A 19,500-nucleotide genomic window follows, 5' to 3' on the forward strand; every position below is an offset into this window, starting at 1 on the left:
CCTCCTGGAGGCCCAGAACGCATCTTTATCTTTAGCTAGTTCCACCTACAGCCCTACAAGACAAGGCCCTGTCAGAGGTGCTTTGGGATGGAGGCTGGAAGGGGACCCAAATGGCCCCCACATTTTCCCTGCCCTCTCTGTCCTCTCACAGGATGAGAAGGGGTAGAGGTGCCGCTTGTGGAGGGTGGTCCCTCTCTGGGCTGCCCCACGTTCCTTCTATTCCTCACATGGTCCTTCAGGGTCCTGCTCCAGACTTTGGGTGTCACAGTCTGGCTGGTCTGACAAGCAACTGGGGAGCTCAGAACTCCAGCCCAGGGACATCCATCATGCTATCATTCCCTAGAGCCGTCATCCTGTACCAAGCATTGGCTTAATGGCAAAGTCTACTTTACACAGCATCCGCACAGCCACACACACACACACACACACACACACACACCTATGACATATGAGCAGTAAAGTGACAGGCAAGCAAAAAGGATAAGAAACCAAGCAGCAGGAGCATTGCGGACAGTTTCCCCTATGAGGAATAGTGTCACTCGTATCTTACATCACCTTTTGGCTTCTTTGCAAGGGAGCCCCATGATGGAGCTCTTATCTGCAGGTGGCCAGACATTTGGCTCAATAGGGCATGGTGGGGGGGGGGGAGGTTGGGGTACCTGCTCAGATGGGATGGGAGAGTGAGTGTACCAGGAGGCTCTTAATGGGGCACCTGCTATGTGACCGGCCGTGCTAGGGGGTCCTAGGAACAGATGGGGGAACAAACTGTGTGCCACCACGTGTGGAACAGTGACCTGTGAATGAGAAGCAGGCGGCATGGGCTGTATGTCCTGGTGATCATGTGTCCAGCGTCAGCTGCCCACGGAGAGCCACCATCCTGCACATTCTCCTCCCAGTGATGTTCACTGTGGCTGCCCTTCCTCTGAAGCGATGCCCACTAACGCTCGCCTGGGGTTGCTGCAGGGTGAGCAGCCTAAACTAAGGCCTCCATTAGTCCTTCGCTTGAACCCTGACAGGAACACAACCGAAGAGTCCAAGGGTAGCTCGAGACTGAGAAACAGCTCCATCGGCTCTTGGCTAGTGGCTGTGTGGCTGTTTGTCACTCATTTATAGAGCTCCATCCCGCGCCAGGCAGTTTTTCCTCTACCATTTTCTTCTCAAGCGATAATAAAGTTGGCCACTGGGGGCGCCAGGCTTTCATCTAGCCAAATTAGTAACTATGGGAAGAAGAAGGCTCAGAGCTGAACCTCATTGGCTCAGATTTGTTTCTGCCGGTGCTTAAGCCATCCCTGTGCCTCTGGCTGTCATGGGCTAAGCTGTTGCCAGGGGGTGTGGTTAGCCTGATTGATATTACAAGGCCTAGGATGGAGGAGGCCTTCTCCAAAGGACAGTGGGGCAGACAGGGACAGCGGAAAGGTGTTCCAGCCCCACGGGCCCTTGGTGTGCCACCCATGCCGTAACTAACGCGCAGAACAATGAGGCGGGTGCCCTAGGAATGGGTAATGTGTTGTGGATATTCTGGAATCTTCAAGCAAGGCCGGAAAGGGAGATGGATAGTGACATGGACTGGGCCCAGAAGTGTAGACGTGGGAGGCCTTGAGCGATCAGATTCTAAGTCTGCCAGTCTGAGCTGGAGGCGCAGCTCAGGAGGGGAGCTCCTGTCTGGTACCTGCAGGCCCTGGGTTCGGTCCCCAGCATGGGGACTATGGAGTGGAACCAGCTACATTTACCAGCCTGGAAAAGAACCATGTGTATCGATGTCCTCATGATGAATGTGACCGTGTATTGATGTTCGTCATGACTGAACACTGAATTGTTCATCATGACTGAGACCCGAGGAACCAGGACTTCCTGTAAACCTTGCCCATACCTGTTGTGGGATGTTCCAGCCTGAAGGGCCTGCGTTCAGAGAGGCCAGGGGACAGTCCAACTGGAACTGCCATCGTGTCTAGTTGCTTGTCTCACCCTGGAAGCAGCTACCCACCTAAGCTGAGAATGGAGACCTTGCCTGGCCAGCAGAAAGGAATGCTGATCTCTTAGGGAGGGGCTGGAAGACAAAACATAGCACATGGGTTGGGCCTTTCTCATGTTTACTTGTGAGGTCATTAGGAAGTCACGCCCTAACATTGGGCATTCACTCATCCTGCCACAGACTAGACAAGGTGAGTTAACCAGGCTGTTCATAGACGCCCAAGATGGCAGCCTCCGGGGAGAGGCCCTGGGCCCTCAGCCTTGGGCGCCTCCTGTCCCCCAGCAGAGGTGACAGCTTCTCTCTTGCTTTGTTGACAGTGGGCTGAGGTGGTGTAGGTTGGAAATCCAAGAGGTGAGAGGATCTCCACAGCAGCCTCAGCCACAGCCACTCTGCTCACTAGGCTCTCTCTTTCAGGTAAGATCCTCTTCCGGAGAAGCCACATCCGGGACGTGGCCGTGAAGAGGCTGAAGCCCATCGATGAGTACTGCAGGGTAAGGCTGGGGCTCGGGAAGGGAGGGATGGAACTGGCCTCCGGGCCTGTCCACCTTTGAAGGAAGATGTCTGTACCAAACCCCCTGGGGCATCGTGTCCTGGCTGGGGGTGGGAGGGGAGGGGTGACTGTCACTTGGGAGGGGTCACTCCTGGACTGGACCACTGTCTGGGACACAGGGCCCAGGATTCAGAGCTAAGGCTCTGCCCCTTTCAGAATGCATCCATGTTTATAAAATGCTTGGTTAAACCGCTTCTGCCCGCTCAGGAGTTTAGTGCTGAAGGGGCCATAGGGGTGGGATTTGCTGGAGGTGGGACAGTTATTTCTTTGAATTTCTTTGAGTATGGCTTGAATCAGTTCTGAGCACACTGGCATCTGGAATACACATTTGTTTATTCACACAAGTTTTAATAGATGCCAATGAGCCCTCTGGTTGGCGCTCTGTCTCTGTCTCTGTCTCTCTCTCTCTCTCTGTGTCTGTCTGTCTGTCTGTGTGTCTGTGTATGTACAGCATCGAAATAACCAATGTGGCGGAACAGGCAGGATAACATGTGTCATAAAGCAGGGCCTGTTTGTCTTTCTGCTTGTGTTTTTGTCTGTTTTGTTTTCTGAACCCAAGGCCTCAAATCCTGTCTTTTATACTGATTATAGTCTAGGACCTCCCGGAAGATACTCATTAGTGTTGTTGGTATTCAGATGTCTAGACCGCCTGTGTTCATAGCCCTGTCAGCTCTATGAGCTCACTTCACATCCGTAAGCATCTGTTTCCAAGTCTGCTCAGTAGGAAAGTGGGCAGTCCCTCCATGGTGGAGGCAGAGGGGCCTGAAGTGCATGAGGTATGTCGGTGTGGTGTGTGGCTAAGAGGGCATGTTCAACAGGTGTCTTTTGTTACTATTACAGAGCACAGACGTTTGTATTAAATAAATAACTAAAACCTTTAAATGTATTTAAAAGGGTGCTTGAAAGATGGCCTGGCAGTTAAGAGCATCTGTTGCTCTTGCAGAGGACCTGGGTTTGGTTCCCAGCACTTACATGGCAGCTCACAGCCTTCTGTGCCTCCAGTACCGGAGATCCAACACCCTCTTCTGGCTGCCACAGACACTGCATGCATATAGTACATAGACATATGTAGGCAAGACACCCAAACACATAAAATAAATCCTGTTTTAAAAAAGTATTAAAAGCAAGTAAAGAGTTGGGGGTGTCTCAGTGGGTAGAGCACTTGCCTAGTGTATTCAATTCCTAGTAGTAAAAAATTAAAATATTCCACAAGCCTCAGGAGGCAGAGGCAGGCAGATCTCTGAGTTCCAGACCAGCCTAGTCTACAAATGGCGTTCCAGGACAGAACAGCCAGGGCTGCATAGAGAAAGCCTGTCTCAACAAACAAACAAATATACAAAGTACAAAATTAAATAATAAAATTACACAAAAAGCCTTAGATAATTTACTGTTATTCATGATTCCACTGACTTCAATAGAAATAGAATTAATTCATAGTTAATCCAGGTGTAGAGATGATTGCTTATAATCCTATAGACAGAGAGATAACCAGTCAAAGACCAGCCTGGAATACATAACAAGGTCATGTCTCAAAAAGCCAATGGTTAAAGATAAAGTGTAATGGTAGTGTATGCCCAAAGCCCTGGGTGTGCCCCAGGTGCTCTAAAAAGTAAAAAACAAACAAATGTATAGCTCAGTGATATCTACTATGGAGTGTAATTCAAGAATTCCAGGGAGGAGCTGGCAAGTAAAGACACATGCCACCGAGTGTGATAATTCAGTGCCTCTGTGTAGATGGAGAGAACCAGCTCCTGCATGTCGTCCTCTGACCTCCACACATGTTCACCACACAGCAAAGGGGGAGAAATATTAAAAGTATTATTTTATGTGTATGTCTGTGCATGCAATGGCCATTGAGGCCAGGAGAGGGCGTTGGGTCCTCTGGGACACATGTTTGTGAACTATCATGTAGGTGCTGGGAATTGAACCTGGGTCCTCTGGTAGAGGAGCCAGTGCTCTTAATTGCTGAGCTTTCTCTCCATCCCCATACACATGCACGTGTGCATGCGCGCATGCGCACACACACACTCACACATACCTTTTTTTTAAGACTCCAAGGTGGGGGGGACAAGAGCTGGAGAGATGGTCCAGAGGTTAAGAGCACTGGCTGCTCTTCCAGAGGTCTTGAGTTCAATTCCCAGCAACCGCATGGTGGCTCACAACCATCTATAATGAGATCTGGTGCCCTCTTCTGGCGTGCAGGCATACATGCGGGCAGAATGTTGTATTCATAATTAATAAATAAATCTTACCCCCCCCAAAAAAAAGAATCCCAAGGAAGACGTGGGGGGAAGGCTTAGTGAGTAGGAATGTTTGCTGTACAAGTGTGAGAACATGAGTTTAGATCCTCAGCATCCATGTACAAAGCCAGGTGCGGTGTCATGCACCTGTAAGCTCAACACTGGGGAGAGCAGAGACAGGACAATCCAAAATCCATGGGGAAAAAAATGTCGAGTTCCAAGTTCAGTGAGAGACTCTGACTCAAGGGAGTGAGGCAAAGTTGATAGAATAGGGCACCCACCTTGACACCCTTTCCTCATCTCTGCACATGTACACGGGAACACACATGTGTACACATGCACATTCCGTGAGCAGCCCCCCCCCACAGAATTCAGAGGAGGTTGGGCATGGTGACACCTATAATCCTAATGCCCAGGAGATTGAGGCAGGAGGATGGAAGAGGCTGTCTTGGGCTAACCCAAAGAAAAGAATCCCGGGGAAGGAAGAATAACATGTTTTATCTGAAGCATACTAGAGCAAGAAGAGTTGGAGTCTAGTCTGAGAGCCTCACTAACTGTGTGACCTCGAAAAAAATGGGAATGAAAACCATGGTGACAAAGGGGTTGAGTGGGAATGCGCATCACTGTTGAGTGATTTCAGAAATGCTGTCGCTCTTACGGTAAGGCGCCTTTCTGTGCTGGTTTTAATGACCCCGCCCCCCATGGCTGCATAATTTGAATACCTCGACCCTAGTAGGTGGCACTGTTTGGGAAGGGTAGGAGGTGCGACCTTGTTGGAGGAGGTGTGCCACTGGAAGTGGGCCCACGCCATTTGGGGGTAGCTCTGCCTCATGGTTTCTCTCCAGAGTGGACTCCAGGACCAAGCTTGACTGCCTGCCTGCTGCCGCGTTCCCAGCCAGCTCACCCTCTACGACAGTGACCGGCAAAGTAAATGCTGCCTTTTCTAAATTGCCTTGGTCATGTCTTCTCACAACAATCTAAAAGTAGCCAAGACACTTTACGTTCTAATATTTTATTAACGACTCATGCTTGGCAACGCAGATGCTTCAGTCAGGCCTGGCATGGTGGCGCGTGCCTGTCCCTCAAGCACTTAGGAGGTGGAGGCAGGACACCCAGGAGTGTAAGCCTCAACTACTTGGTGAGCTATGTGAGACCCGATCTATAGATTAGTAAATAACCAACTCTACATTTGAAACAGTAACTGGGGCCTTAGCTTCCAGGAAGACAATCGCACTCCTATTCCCATTTAAGGCAGGTTTGGGTTTTGTCCACATTGGCCTGGGTCACATGTCCTGCCTCACTGTAAACCGTGAATGAATGGCCTTGAGCTAGCTATCACTCTTCTTCAGATCAATATCCTCTTTTCTCTTTAAAGGAAATTCACCGTTTCTAGATTGGTGGCTGTAGCCAAGCTCTTTATTGCTTTAAGAAGTTAAATAAACGAGCAGAGCTAATGGAGGTGGGGTAGAGGCAGGAGGAAGCCTTCCAGCTGTAATTTATGGCTCTGCTTCCTGAGCTGGGGAGCCCAAGGCATCTTAGCTGACTGTGGCTCAGCCAGAGGAGGAAGCCAGCCCACGGCATCTTCCCTCCTGGGCATCTGGCTTTGAACCTGGGAGCTACTGAAGTGGGGTCTGTAAAAGAGCCCCGCCCCACCCACCCCCACCCCTGCCAGCATGGATGAGAGCAGCCCATAGTGGGGCTGGTGAGGAGATCAGGGGTTTGCCATAGGTCTCCTCTCAAACAGGACTTTATGAATGTGTCAAAGGGCCATGCAGGCTGGCCTCTAAACCTTGCTGAGTTAGAAAACTGAGGACTGCCTGGCAAAAGGGCACACACCTTTAATCTTATAGTACTCAGGAGGCAGAGTCAGATGTGGATCTCTGAGTTTGAGGCTAAGCTGGTCTCCCTCACAAATCCAGGACAGCCAGACCTACACAGAGAAACCCTGTCTCAAGAAATCAAAGCAAAACCAACAAACTCACAAACAGAACAGAAGAAAGCAGCAAACTGAGGTCCATACTGCAGTTGTGTGAGAAGCCCACCGACCCTTCCAAGGTCACTGAGATATGGCCAGTGCTTTCACAGCTCTGCCATCAGAAGGTGTGGTTTGTGACCGCTCAGTGTCACTGCCCACCAACAACGTCGCGGCCACCACCATGTGAGTTTCATTCCACACCCAGGCTTTGTCTACCACAGTCTTTTTGTTTGCTTGCCATGTGACTCAGGGTCTCACTTTGTGACTATGTAAGTCCCAAACTCACAAGCAACCTCCTGTCTCAGTGTTGTGTGACACTATCTGTTATGAGTAGGTTTTCCCTGCCAGCCTGGTCCCACCGCTGCGCCAGCCCCAAATAACACACAGAGGCTCTGTATTTGATATAAAGCTGTTAGCCTGTTACTAGCATTTCTTATCGGCTAGCTCTGTCTTAAATATTAACCCATTTCTATTCATCTAAGTATTTCCACGTGGTCTTATTTTACCAGAGAGAGGGCCCAGACCTTGTCTTTCATCTTGAATCTCCTCCCTACTACTTCCTCTCTCCTCCTAGTTTCCTAGTACCGCCTATTTTGCTTTCCTATTGGCCAACCGTGCTTTATTCATTGACCAATACGAGAAACATATTTGCAGAATGACATCTCCCATCATCTATCCTTTGGGAGATGTGAACAAATGTCTGCTCATCCCAGAAGGGGAATTGCTGACAGACCAAGGATGGATATCACCAAAGTCCATCTCGGCAAACCAATGAGTTTTAGTGGGTTACTTATAGGAATATGAGCGAGGGGTTCCTTACAGGAGCAGAAATGACTTAAGGCAGCCACATCACTGAAGCCCATCCCAGCATGGGTGATAGTTCATAAAAGCTAGCAGTAGATAGCCTGCGGGAAGCTTAACCGTCGAAGAATGTCCTTTCCAGGTAGTTCAGCTGATCTGAGCCTCTTTCGGGCAGCTTGGCTGGTCCACGCCTCTTCCAGGAAGGGAGGAGCCTAGTGGATCTGATCAGTTTCAGGGACTTCCTGAAGCCTGTGAATTGTGTAGTTCCTGTGATCAAGGCTCCATACAGGGTGGAATGTTTTCCCTCCTCTTAGAGCAGTGGTTCTCAACCTTCTTAATGCTTCAACCCTTCAATACAGTTCCTCATCTTGTAGTGACCCCCAACTATAAAGTTATTTTCGTTGCTGCTTCTTTACTGTAATTTTGCTACTGTTATAAATTGTTTTATTTTTTGAGAGAGTTTCTCTGTGTAGTCCTGGCTGTACTGGAACTCACTTTGCAGACCAGGCTGACCTCAAACCCAAGAGATCCACCTGCCTCTGCCTCCCAAGTGTGGGGATTAAAGGTATGCATCAACACCGCCCGACACTACTATTATGAATCATAATATAAATATCTGTGCTTTCTGGTGGTCTTAGGTGACCCCTGTGAAAAGATTGTTCAACCCCCCCAAAGGGGTCGTGACCCACAGGTTGGGAACCTCTGCCTTACTACCTCTGCCTTTCACCTCTTTTCTAACATCCAGGTCTTAGCCAGCTCCCCTCCAACATGAAAGGTGTACATTGAGAGGATTCTGCTACATAACACAGCCTTCTGAGTGCTGGGTGACACTCACAACTACCATACCCACCCCGTGTCACCGCCATTTCCCCACAGCTGAATGGGAGGCACTGGTCTCTCTCTGTCTCTACCCTCCCCTAATCTCCCTCTCCCCTCTCTTAACTCTCTTCTGGTAGGCCAGTCAAACCGGAGCAGTTTCAGCCCCCAGCCTTGGTACCCCATATCCCTGGCCTTTGTCCATCCTCAGTGGCTTCGCCAACCAGTTACTGCAAGGCAGAGCTGGAAAGGTAGGAGTCACTCAACAGATAACCCTGCAGCTGGTGTGTGGGCAGCCCAAGGGCAGAACTTCCCCACCCCCACCCCACTCGTCCCTCCTGCCTGGATACGAAGGTGTGAGAATCATTCCTCTGGGCCAGCGCCTGAGGTCAACCCTGTGATAGCACCTGGGTCATACGCTATGGAAAGACTGTCCAAGCAATAGGTCAGACAGGTGATCTCACTAATGACTGTGTACTGTCCCAAGAAGTAAGGAGGACCTTCAGGACATCTCACAGATGCCAATGAGGAATGCCAGAAACAGAAAGCCCGGATCTGGATACAGGCTACCGACTGACACAGTGATGCTCCTGGGCTAGATGGCCTTAGCTGCCCATGCTCCTGCTTTCCTCAGGGGACTTACTAAGTTCTCTGGCTTTAGTGTCTTCTATAAAATTAGAACCACGGGCACACCCTTTCTTTCTGATTGACTGAGCATATTAGCCAGACTCCTAGAAGGTTCTTGTTGCTGGGAGACTGGCCTCAGCAACATTCCTGTGGAGCTTCTCCTAGGCTTTACTGTGCTAACCAGCCTGGCCATGGCCAAGGGCAGGAAGGCAGGGTCTTTGAGGCACCATCTCCTATGTACCCACGGAAGTCATTTTAATCTGGGATCCCAGAAGTAGACTTTCTGAATCCTGGAAAAACTGATAACCAGATGGATGATGTGAACGGCCCATGGCCACATAGCAAATAGCAGTTGTAGTGCTGAGGGTTAGTCAGGGGTTCCGGCATGTTCTTGAGTTCTTGCTAGTGCGCCATTGTTTTGACTTGAAGAATGATGTAACAACTAAGGTGTCCCAGTGTGCTCAGCTGGGCTCCTCAGACTCAACACCTCTTAGCGGGTGACAGTTACACTATCAGAGGTTCCCTACGGCCCATGAAGAGCGTGACCAGGACTCACACCCATGACTGCTTGGCTAACATCCCGCATGACATGTATCGTGAACGTCCACTGACAGACCCCATGACCTGAGCTGGGACCCTGCCCCCACCCTACCTCACTCAGTGTGGTCAGGCTCGGGTTCCCACTCTGGAGTGTCAGTGCTGGTCTGGCCTGGGAACAAGCCACTCAGCACCAGACACTTATGCCAAGTGGTTTTGGCCAGACATGAGCAGGCTGGGTGCCTCTGATGTCCGCCAACAATCAGGACGAACCCTTGACAAGTTAGTTCCCTGTGGGCTTCCTATTAAGTCAAGATGTCACTGTCATTCCACCCAAAGACTCCTTTGTCTGTGGCCCACGTGTCCCCTGCCCCAAGCATCACCTGCTCTGTTTTAGCATGAAGAGCCCTCTGTCTCTGTTCATGGTGGTGCAAGTGTCCCTCTCGGCCGACTGGAGCTTGCCTTGTCTTTCCGATGTCACCTTGACAGCCACTGCTCACTGGCCTGACCTAGTGATGGCTTTTCTGGTTCCTGCCTAGCTTGAATCCTTAAAGCCCAGGCAACCTCTGCCTGTCCCCAAAGAGTCTTTTTGTCCATGCCTGGCCACCACCCTCCTTCCTTTGCCTCTCCTGCCTCCCTCGCTGTCTTTCTTAATCATTTTTTCCCCTTCCACCCTTGGGGAGAACACGGAATGGTTCCCGCCACTTAGTCGATTTACAGCCCCTTCCTCAAAACAGCTTTGGCGTCCCCACTATCAGCAGAGACAATGTGTCATTTGAGGTGCTCTCCAGAGGGTATGTCGCGTCTTCCTGTCCCGGTGCCGCTCATGCACACGCCGTGAAGCCCTCCTGGTGTCAGGCTCTTGGAGGAACTGGCGTCTGGGACAGTGCCCAGCACAGCTGCCGCTCACTAATGTTCACTAATGTTCATTTGTCTTCTTTGCCAATTCCTGGTTGGTGGTGGGCAGGTTGGAGACCTTTGCAGATCCACAGGCTCCAGAGAGAAATGGCTGGGAGTTTACTGCAAAGGGGGAAGATTGCAAAATGCTGTCATCCGCTACAGTCTGGTCTTGTCGAATCTCGCCCCATCTTGCCTGGGCGTGGATTTGCCATGGAGACGTGCCTCTTGGTGGTTGGGTGCCTGGCGCTGGGCAATAAATAGACTTGGGTTGTCTGACCAGCTCAAAAAAAATAAACCACACTTCTGTTCTCCCAACCCTGTAGCTCAGTGGTGGCCATCCAAGGCCGAGCGTGCCTTCTTGGGCCGTCTCTCGTCTCGCTGCTCTTGGGCTTTGGCTTCTGGATATAGAGCCCTGTCGTTTTCTCGCTTTCATTCATGTTCATTCATACAAATATTAACTGAGTTTCTGCTCCGGGTCACTATCAACAGAACAGGCTAAAATCCCTGCCCGCACAAGGCTTGTATTTGAAGTTTTCCCAGCCCCCACGGTGGCCCAGGGCAGTGTTCCCATGGAAATCTTTTCCTGAGGATTTCCAGGGCCACTCAGGAAGGGTCACTGAGCCGGCAGGGGCTGGATGGAGCATGTGAAGTAGGTCCTGGTATGGGGTTGGAGGGACACCATACATGTGACAAAGTGTCTCGGTGTTGGCCAATGGCCTCCTTAGCATCTGCTCTTGCTCTGTGTATCCATGGACTCCCCCTACCCTGGCCTTCTCTCTCTGCCCCTGGCTGCCCTCGGTCCCTTTGGTCGTGTCCCCTGTTCTACTTTGACTGCGTTCTGCCTGTTTAATCCAAGGTCTTTACCCATTCCTGTGTTTCTCCCGTACTGAGGGAGGGGCCTGCCTCCCTCCTCACCTTCTACATAGAGCCAGGCCTGGGCTCCCATGTGCCCTGGCAATAGCGTCTCTGGACAACAGGCCTCTTGACCTGACTTAGTCATCCCCCTTCTCCGCAGCCTTCAAGCACAGCCTTCCAGTCTACCGTGAGCCCCACTCTGACAAGGCCTGCCCATCTTCTCCCAGTTCCCTTGCTCCCTATGCGCAGGCCACCCTACCTTCATGTCACCATGCTTGAGCAGACCCCTTCCTCAGAGCTTAGCTTCTGGGTCCTTCCTACATCTCATTTCCATTGTTTTAGGTCCTGTCTCACTCTGTCCTAACACACGGTTAGCATCTGTTGCTGTCCTCAACTTGTCACTAAGGACTAGTCCTGCAGTCATTGTCTAGAGACACAACTAGAGATACAACCTGCATATAGAGATATGCAGGTGGAGTGTGGCTAGGGAAGGTAAGGCTTGTAAGGGGACTGCTCTGTTGTGGGGATGAGGGTCTAGACCTCTTCTGTGTACTGGTAGGATGAACCTTGCCTTGTTAGGTTAAGGGCCTAAGACGTATTCTTTGGGTAAGGTAGATTCCTACAGAGCTCCAAAGGAATGACCATCCCTGCGGACCTGAAAGCTGAATTCAGTGCTCATTGTTTTTGGCTTCGTTAACTGCTTGTTTAATTTTACTAATAGTTTGCGTGGTGTGTTAATTATTTTCCCATTGCTCTGATAAAACACCATGATCAAGGCAACTTACAGAAGGCAGGGTTTATTGGGGGCTTACTGCTCCAGAGGGATAAGAGTCCATCATGGCCTTGAACAGGAGCTGGAGTAGCAAGCTGAGGGCCCCCATCCTTAACCACAGGCAGGAAGAGAGAGCAAACTGGTAATGTCTCCAGGCTTTGAAATCTTGAAACTGGCTCCTAGTGATGCGCTCCCTCCAGCAGGACCACACCCCTAAGCCTCCTCAAACAATCCCATGTCTGGGAACCAAGTATTCAGATGCCAGAGCCCATGGGGACACTGTCCTTCAAACCACCACACGTGGGTGCTGAAATTATTGGCTGGGTGACTGATTAGTGACTGATCGTCGACAGAGCAGTTGGCTGGTTATGGTGTGTGTGTGTGTGTGTGTGTGTGTGTGTGTGTGTGTGTGTGTGTAAATGGAGGCTCAGGCGTGTCACAGTACGTATGTGGAGATTAGGATAATTTCAGGTGTCAATCCTTGCCTTGCACCTTGTTTGAGAAAGGTCTCTCTTCTGTTGCATGCTCCAGGCTAGCTGGTCCGTAAGCTTTTGGGGATTGTCATGTCTACCCGCCATTCAACACAGAAGTGCTAGGACTGCAGAGATGCACTTCCATGTCCAGCTTCATGGGGGCTCTGGGATCCGAACTCAGGTCCTCTCACACCTGCATGGCAAACACTTTAGTCTCATTTTGTAACCCTGTCAGGCCTCAAACTTCCAGACATCCTCCCGCCGTTGCTTCCTAAGCGTTGGGGCTCATAAACGTTCAGACCACACCTTGATGTCGGTCGATTGTTGTTTTTCATGATTGGTTTTTGTTCTGCTGTTTTGTTTTGACAAAGTCTCGCCAGTCTAGGTTGACCTGGAAAGTATACAGCCAAGGATAAACTTGAACTTCTGATCCTTCTGCCTCTGCTGCCCAAATGTTGAGATTGCAGGCGTGTACCACCAGGGCTGGTTTACAAAGTGCTGTGGATAGAACCCATGGCTCCTTGCACGCTAGACACATACTTCTATCTGAGCCTCATCCCTAACCTAGAGCAGTGCTTCTCAACCTGTGGGCCACGACCCCTTGGGGAACCCTCTGTCTCTAAAAATACTTACACTATAATTAATAAAATAGCAAAATTACAGTTACGAAGCAGCAGTGAAAATAATTTTATGGTTGGGGCCAGCACATGAGGAACTATATTAAAGGGTCGAAGCACTAGGAAGGTTGAGCATCACTGCTCTAGATATTTTTGTTGGTAGTGATGTCTTTTCCCTTTTGTTTATAATGGATGAATAGGTTGATAGAACGGGTTGTTTTATTTTAGTTCCCTGTTTCCTTGCTGCCTGACTGTCTCCCATGGTAAGGTGTTTGAGTCCCCTCCCCTCTTACTGAGCTGACCCTATCTGGGTCATATGAAATGACCTCTGTCCTTGTTTTTCACAGGCACTTGTCCGGCTGCCTCCCCACATTTCACAGTGTGATGAAGTCTTTCGGTTCTTTGAGGCGCGGCCTGAGGATGTCAACCCCCCAAAAGAGTGAGTAGTGGCTTCCACGACCCCGACATGATTGGGAGGTGTGGGCCGATGCAGAGAACAATGGGAGGCTCCGGATGTTGGAATCTATTAGAGGGAAAGTTAGCAATGCTTCCCAAGTGAGGTTGCATCCAAGAAACAGATCGCCACTCCCTGTGCTCCTAATGCAGAGGATTGCTGTAGAGATCTCCCTATACAGGTCTATCAGCAGCAGCACATATGTGAGCCATGGTTCATGTAACCTTCAAATAAGGGAGCTCCTTTTCCTTATTTTTGTTGCAGTGAACATTTTTACATATACCACATACAAAATGCACACGTACATATATACATAGTTCATTTTTTAAAAAAGAAATGAAAGCCAGTCATGGTGGTGCATGCCTTTAATCCCAGCACTTGGGAGGCAGAGACAGACAGATCTCTGTGAGTTCAAGGTTATCCAGGCCTACATAGTAAGATCCTGTCTTAAAAGAGAACAGGGAGGTTATACCTGGGTGATATGGATGACGAAGCGGGCCAACAACAGCATCTCCAGGTTTCAGATTAGCCCACACTCTCTACCTCTCCAGGTGGCCTCCCTTCTGGGGACCGTGTGGCCGTCTTCTTCTGCGTTCTCTGTCCTTCCCACCCTGGGCTTGTTCCTTCTTCACACTCTAGGGTAACCATGGCCCTGGGTCCCAACCTGCCATTGCTTGTTCTCAACTGATGGCCTTTCCTTCTCTCCCCCCATAATGATGGGGAGCGCAGACTGTCACGATCGATCAGATGCTCAAAGGGAAAGAGGGGTGTTAGTGGGTGAATCCTGTGAACCCCGCCTTTATCTCAGCCCCCGCTCTTTGCCAGTCAGCTAAGTAAATGGGCCCTGTTTCACATCTCATCCTATGAACTGATGCTGTATAGCCTAGCCTGGTGCCCACCCCCAAAGCTCTCCCTCAGGAGCTGTAGCTCCCACACAACAGCCTGGGTAATGAGGAGTGACTGTTCTGGGTCACACTCTGGAGTCAGAGTGCGCAGCTTCTAGAATTTTGTTTTCCAGTCTCTAGCACAAGCTAATGCTGAGTGCGTGGTGGTGGGCCCCTGAGATAACCCAGCCAATGCCATTGTCTGCAAAAGCCTGGGAACAGGATGCACAGCAGGGACAGGGTGGAAAGCATTTGGCCCTTTATGTCACCATGGAGACAGGAGCTAGCTGCCTCCTTCTTGAAGTAGAACTGGATCAACCCGTGGCTCAAGAAGTGTGGCAGGCTGTGAGATAAGAGTTCAAAGGGGCCCTCTAGCCCTGACCCATCTGGGCACTGCCTCGGGACCCCTCCTCCCTTCCCAGGGAGAGACTTGTGTCCCACTTAATCTGCTCACTCTGAAAAATCCCAGGACTCTCTGTGACCCTGGGCCGACTGCCTGATGAGGTATTAGCCAACTGCCTGCTCCTCCCTCAGAGGGCTGCTTACCTTGCTAGGCCACCTTTCATGTCCCTGACTCCCCGCCACCCCCGTCCTGAAACATAAATATGGATCAAGTAACAGAATATTTTGACTTGTGGTGGCTCTGAAGAGAGTTATCAAATTATCAAAGTCTGTGCATTGCGTTGGAATGTTGCGGACAACCTTGCACACTGCTTCGGGGGTTCTTCCGTTTTGTGAGGTTGGGGTCGTCTTTGCCACCCAGTAGGGAAGACAAAGTCTGAACTGTCCAGTCTTAGGGGGAGGTGGCAGTAGCTCTGATCCGTCACTGACTACTATGGTGGCCAGATGCTGCTCTTTTTTTTTTTTTTTTTTCCTGGTTTTTTGAGACAGGGTTTCTCTGTGGTCTTGGAGCATGTCCTGGAACTCGCTCTGTAGACCAGGCTGGCCTTGAACTCACAGAGATCCACCTGCCTCTGCCTCCCGAGTGCTGGGGTTTAAAGGCGTGGGCCACCACTGCCCAGCCCCCGCTGCTGCTCTTTAAGGCCGGTGGTCTGCCGTAGAAAGAATGCTTTTCTAGATCCAGTTGACGGACTTGTCACGGGGCAGGCCTGGTGCTGCACCCCCCCCCCCTGCATCCACCCCAGGAAGGTTGTTCTAGGACTGATGCCCCTCTGACTATGAACGCAGGCCCATGCACATTTCCGCACCGTAGGGAACAGACTGCTCTGCTAAAGGCCCTGACTTACACCTTTGTAGTTTCTTTGCATCAACCGCCAGCATCCCCCTCAGTAAGTCCTGCAGGTGTTTCCCTCAGCTTCACACTTGGCCTGAGTCTAGCCATCTCCTTGGCTGCCCTGGGGCCAGCCCTTCCCATCTGTTCTGTGGATCATTGGCCTCATGTTTGGTCTCCCAGTTCTCCTCCACTCCCTGGGATCAGATCACGTGACCCCCCCCACGTTCAATCTTCCTGTCATTTACAATCCAAGTTGTCACCTCCCTCTGATCACACTTCCTCCTCATCCAGCTCTGGTCATTTGTCCCTGTATTCTACTCTCAAACCCGCTGGCCACACATGCTTTGAGCCTACTGCTCAGCTCCTAAGAGAAGCAACCCCTCACACCACCTCCGTGAGGACAGCCTTGCCTTCCCTCTCTGAACCTCCCAGCTCACCCCCGTGGCTCCTGTTTCTTTATAGAACTTACCACGATGGCAGTTGTGTCCTCTTACTGACTCCTGTTCGCTGAACATGAGTGCTCCAGCCTCATGTATTGGAAACTGTATCACAGCAGTATTAGGTGGTCTTAGGAGACGGGGCCGTAGAATGGCAAGACAGTCTAGTAGGCAGAGATGAGCATACTTCCTGCTTCACAGACAGCCATCCTTATTCGGTTCTGCTTCATAGACAGCCATTCTTACTCCGTATTAAGCTCTCTGGGCTCTCTCTCTCTCTTTTCTTGTTTTATTTATTTTTATTTTATGTGCATTGTTTCTCTTTGTTTTGTTCACCTGCATGTATGTCTGGGAACTAGAGTTGCAGACAGTTGCCATATGGTGCTGAGCATTGAATCAGGGTCCTCTGGAAGAGCAGCCAGTGCTCTTAACCACAGAGCCATCTCTCCAGTCCCCTCTCTGGGCTCCCTTAAGAGACACTGATCCCACCCATGTAGATTCCACTCATGGCCTAATCACCTCATAAGGCCAACCACCTAATTCAACCAATTGAATGTGACTAACTTTCCGCTTGTAGCTATGAGTTCTTGGAATGCTAGCATTTAAAAAGGTGTGTGTGTGTGTGTGTGTGTGCCTGTGTGCCTGTGTGCCTATGCATGTGTGTATGTGTGACACATATGTGCATGTTCTTGTGTGAACCCCCTGATGAAAGAGGAGAGAAACAGAAAGAGAAGACTGTCCACCTTACTGGCCACGCCCTGTGTCCCCCCCCCCCACACACACAATGTCATGTCATTTACATCTGGGGCCACCTGAGGAGGAGTCTTTCACCCTAGTTAGCAAATGGGGAGTCCGAAGCCCCACACAGCCAAGAAGCAGGGAGGTGCATCTAAAGATGCAGGAATGTTACCTTAGATGCCTGAGAGCAGGCTGCCCTCAGACCTGCCCCCAGGCCAGGACCCTGACCTTGTAGTCATAAGAGGTTAGTGGACAAGCAAGTCTCATGCTGGGCTTCTTAGTCTGTCTGTGTGGACTCCGGGGAGCCATGTGGAACTTGGGCTGAGGAGAGAGATGAAAATAAGAGGCATCCTTGGCACGAGGGATGCAGTCAGCACTTGCCAAGCATGAATGAAGCTATGATTCACATGAATGAATGATTGCACTGACACCGTGTTGAACAGTATCACGCTCAGCTATAGTGTAAGGTCAAAGACATGGGCTACCTAAGACCCTGTCCTCAGAGGGAAGAAAAAAGGCGGGGACTGCCTAAGACCCTGTCCTCAGAAGGAAGAAAAAAGGCGGGGGCTACCTAAGACCCTGTCCCCAGAAGGAAGAAAAAAGACATGGGCTGCCTAAGACTCTGTCCCCAGAAGGAAGAAAAAAGACATGGGCTGCCTAAGACCCTGTCCCCAGAGGGAAGAAAAAAGGCGGGGGCTGCCTAAGACCCTGTCCCCAGAAGGAAGAAAAAAGGCGGGGGGGGGGGGTGGATCAGTAAGATGGCTCAGTGGGTAAAATCCTGGTGTCCTGAGTTCTCTCAGGGGACCCGTATGGTGGAAGGAGAAATCTGATTCCCGAAAGTTGTCCTCGGAGCAACACATCCACACTATGACACAGTGCCTGCATACACACCCACATACAAATAAGCAAATAAGATTTTAAAATTAAAAATTTTAAAACGAGGCAGGATTCCGTTCAGACATACCCTGGGAAGGCTGAGTTTGTTCTGATAACGAAGCTGAACCTGGACAGGTGTGGGGGTGCATTACCTGTGCCCCGATCACGTCTCCCGTAAACACAACCCACCTGTCCGGGTCAGTGCTTGGGTCACGCACGCTGACTCAGCACTCCTGGTTTGCTTTGCTTGGCTTCTGCAGGAACCCTTCAGGCAGTGAACTCTGGGCTCAGGCCTCTCAAACCGTTCCTGCCCAGCCTGCCAGGGCTCTGATGAAATTCTTGAAATTTCATGGGATAGGCAGAGCCCTGCTAAACTAGCTTTTGTTCTTCAGCCCCAGGGTCACAGAACTCTCTGTTGAGGCCCCAAACAATGTCCCAATGTTCACAGAGATTCGAGGTGGGAGGCGGTGGGGCCTGGGCAAATGAGAATCATCTTGCCCCTGCCTGCTTCAAGGGCCAACGTCTCTCTGACTCAGGGGCTTAAGTGGTGCTGGAAAGTCCCTATCCCAGCCCGTTTTGCTCTCCATGAGGTCGAGTCCACCCCAGCACCCTTGCCGCCGCCACCAGTCCCCCTTGGCACACACCCTAGCATCCCTGTGGTGGCTCTGCCCTTGGGACACAGGATCGGGCATACAGGGAAGCAGTCTTAGGCCGAAGTCCAGAGCCCTAGGCAAGGAGATAGGGACAGGCTGGCTCAGGGGGCAAGCCGGCATACAGGGTGAGGCTTTCCAGGGAAGGGGTCCAGAGCCGATGGGAAAGGATGAGGTAGCATGCCGAGACCCACCGCAGACAGGTCCAGCCTCCTCCCATTTCCTTCTTGGCGATGGTGGTTCCTCCAGGACCAGGGGATAAAACTCCGAAGTCCCAGGAGGAGGAGATGGGCAATCACTACATTTCCCCATGGAAAGGTGTTGGTTTGGGCAGAAGAAACTATCTGTCGTGCTTCAGATCCTGCAGGAGAAAGTGTAAGGCCATCTTGGCAGTGCAGCCAGGGTCCTGAGGGTGTAGGGTGACTGACTTTGGCGTGTTCACATGCCCAAGCCCATTGGAACTTTAGGCCTGCTTACAAGACATTGAGTCAGCTTAGTTGTGACATCTCAGAGGCCAGGCTGCACTGTCACTGGCAGTAGGACCTTGATGGCAGTGGCTTCACAACATGGCCTTCCCTTTCCTGTAAGTCCCACAGGCGTAGTGTGAGCTGGCTAGAGTGATGGAGGCTGAGGATGGAGCCTGAACCAGGTGCTTGCTGCTCCTGTGCCCACCTCTCCCAGGGAGGGAAATGGGAGGCGGTGGAAAGAGCCACAGAGAGTGTCTCCTGCAGTCTTCCTTTACTCTTTGGTGTTTATTGAGCAGCTACTGTATGCCAAGAGCTACGCGGGCCGGTGAACTCAAGGCTACCACTAGGTTGGAGTCTTGCATTAAGTTAATTATAGAGGCAGGACCAGAATACCAGCTCTGCCGTGACCTTCAGGGGATCACTTCTCTTCAGATCCCAGATTCTCATCTTGTACCCAGATCCAAAGGTACCTCCCACCATGCTGTGCAGATGGGAAAGCGAATGAATGAAAATGGAATCGGGTCTACTGTAGGTTAGTGTTTGGGGGCATCTCACAGAGCTCCCGGCTCTGGAATCTCCCATTGAGTGCTTGGGAACCCAACTGGTCTCTGCCTTGGGAACTAGG

At 50.9% G+C, this 19,500-nt stretch overlaps 1 protein-coding gene across 5 annotated transcripts in view; it reads left to right on the forward strand.

The window, feature by feature from the left end:
- Sh3pxd2a (SH3 and PX domains 2A) overlaps positions 1–19,500 on the forward strand; it is a 198,410-nt gene that overhangs the window by 90,695 nt on the left and 88,215 nt on the right. For 4 of the 5 annotated variants that reach the window (XM_051200090.1, XM_051200092.1, XM_051200091.1 and 1 more), the window contains exons 4-5: positions 2,387–2,463; positions 13,483–13,574. In XM_051200090.1, coding sequence (XP_051056047.1) covers positions 2,387–2,463; positions 13,483–13,574 — 169 coding nt within the window. Of the gene's footprint in view, positions 1–2,189; positions 2,260–2,386; positions 2,464–13,482; positions 13,575–19,500 lie in introns of those variants that run through there. The other variant, XM_051200094.1, reaches the window with a different exon arrangement.

The sequence above is a fragment of the Phodopus roborovskii genome, unplaced genomic scaffold (assembly GCF_943737965.1).
Source record: "Phodopus roborovskii unplaced genomic scaffold, PHOROB, whole genome shotgun sequence".
Lineage (NCBI taxonomy): Eukaryota > Metazoa > Chordata > Mammalia > Rodentia > Cricetidae > Phodopus > Phodopus roborovskii.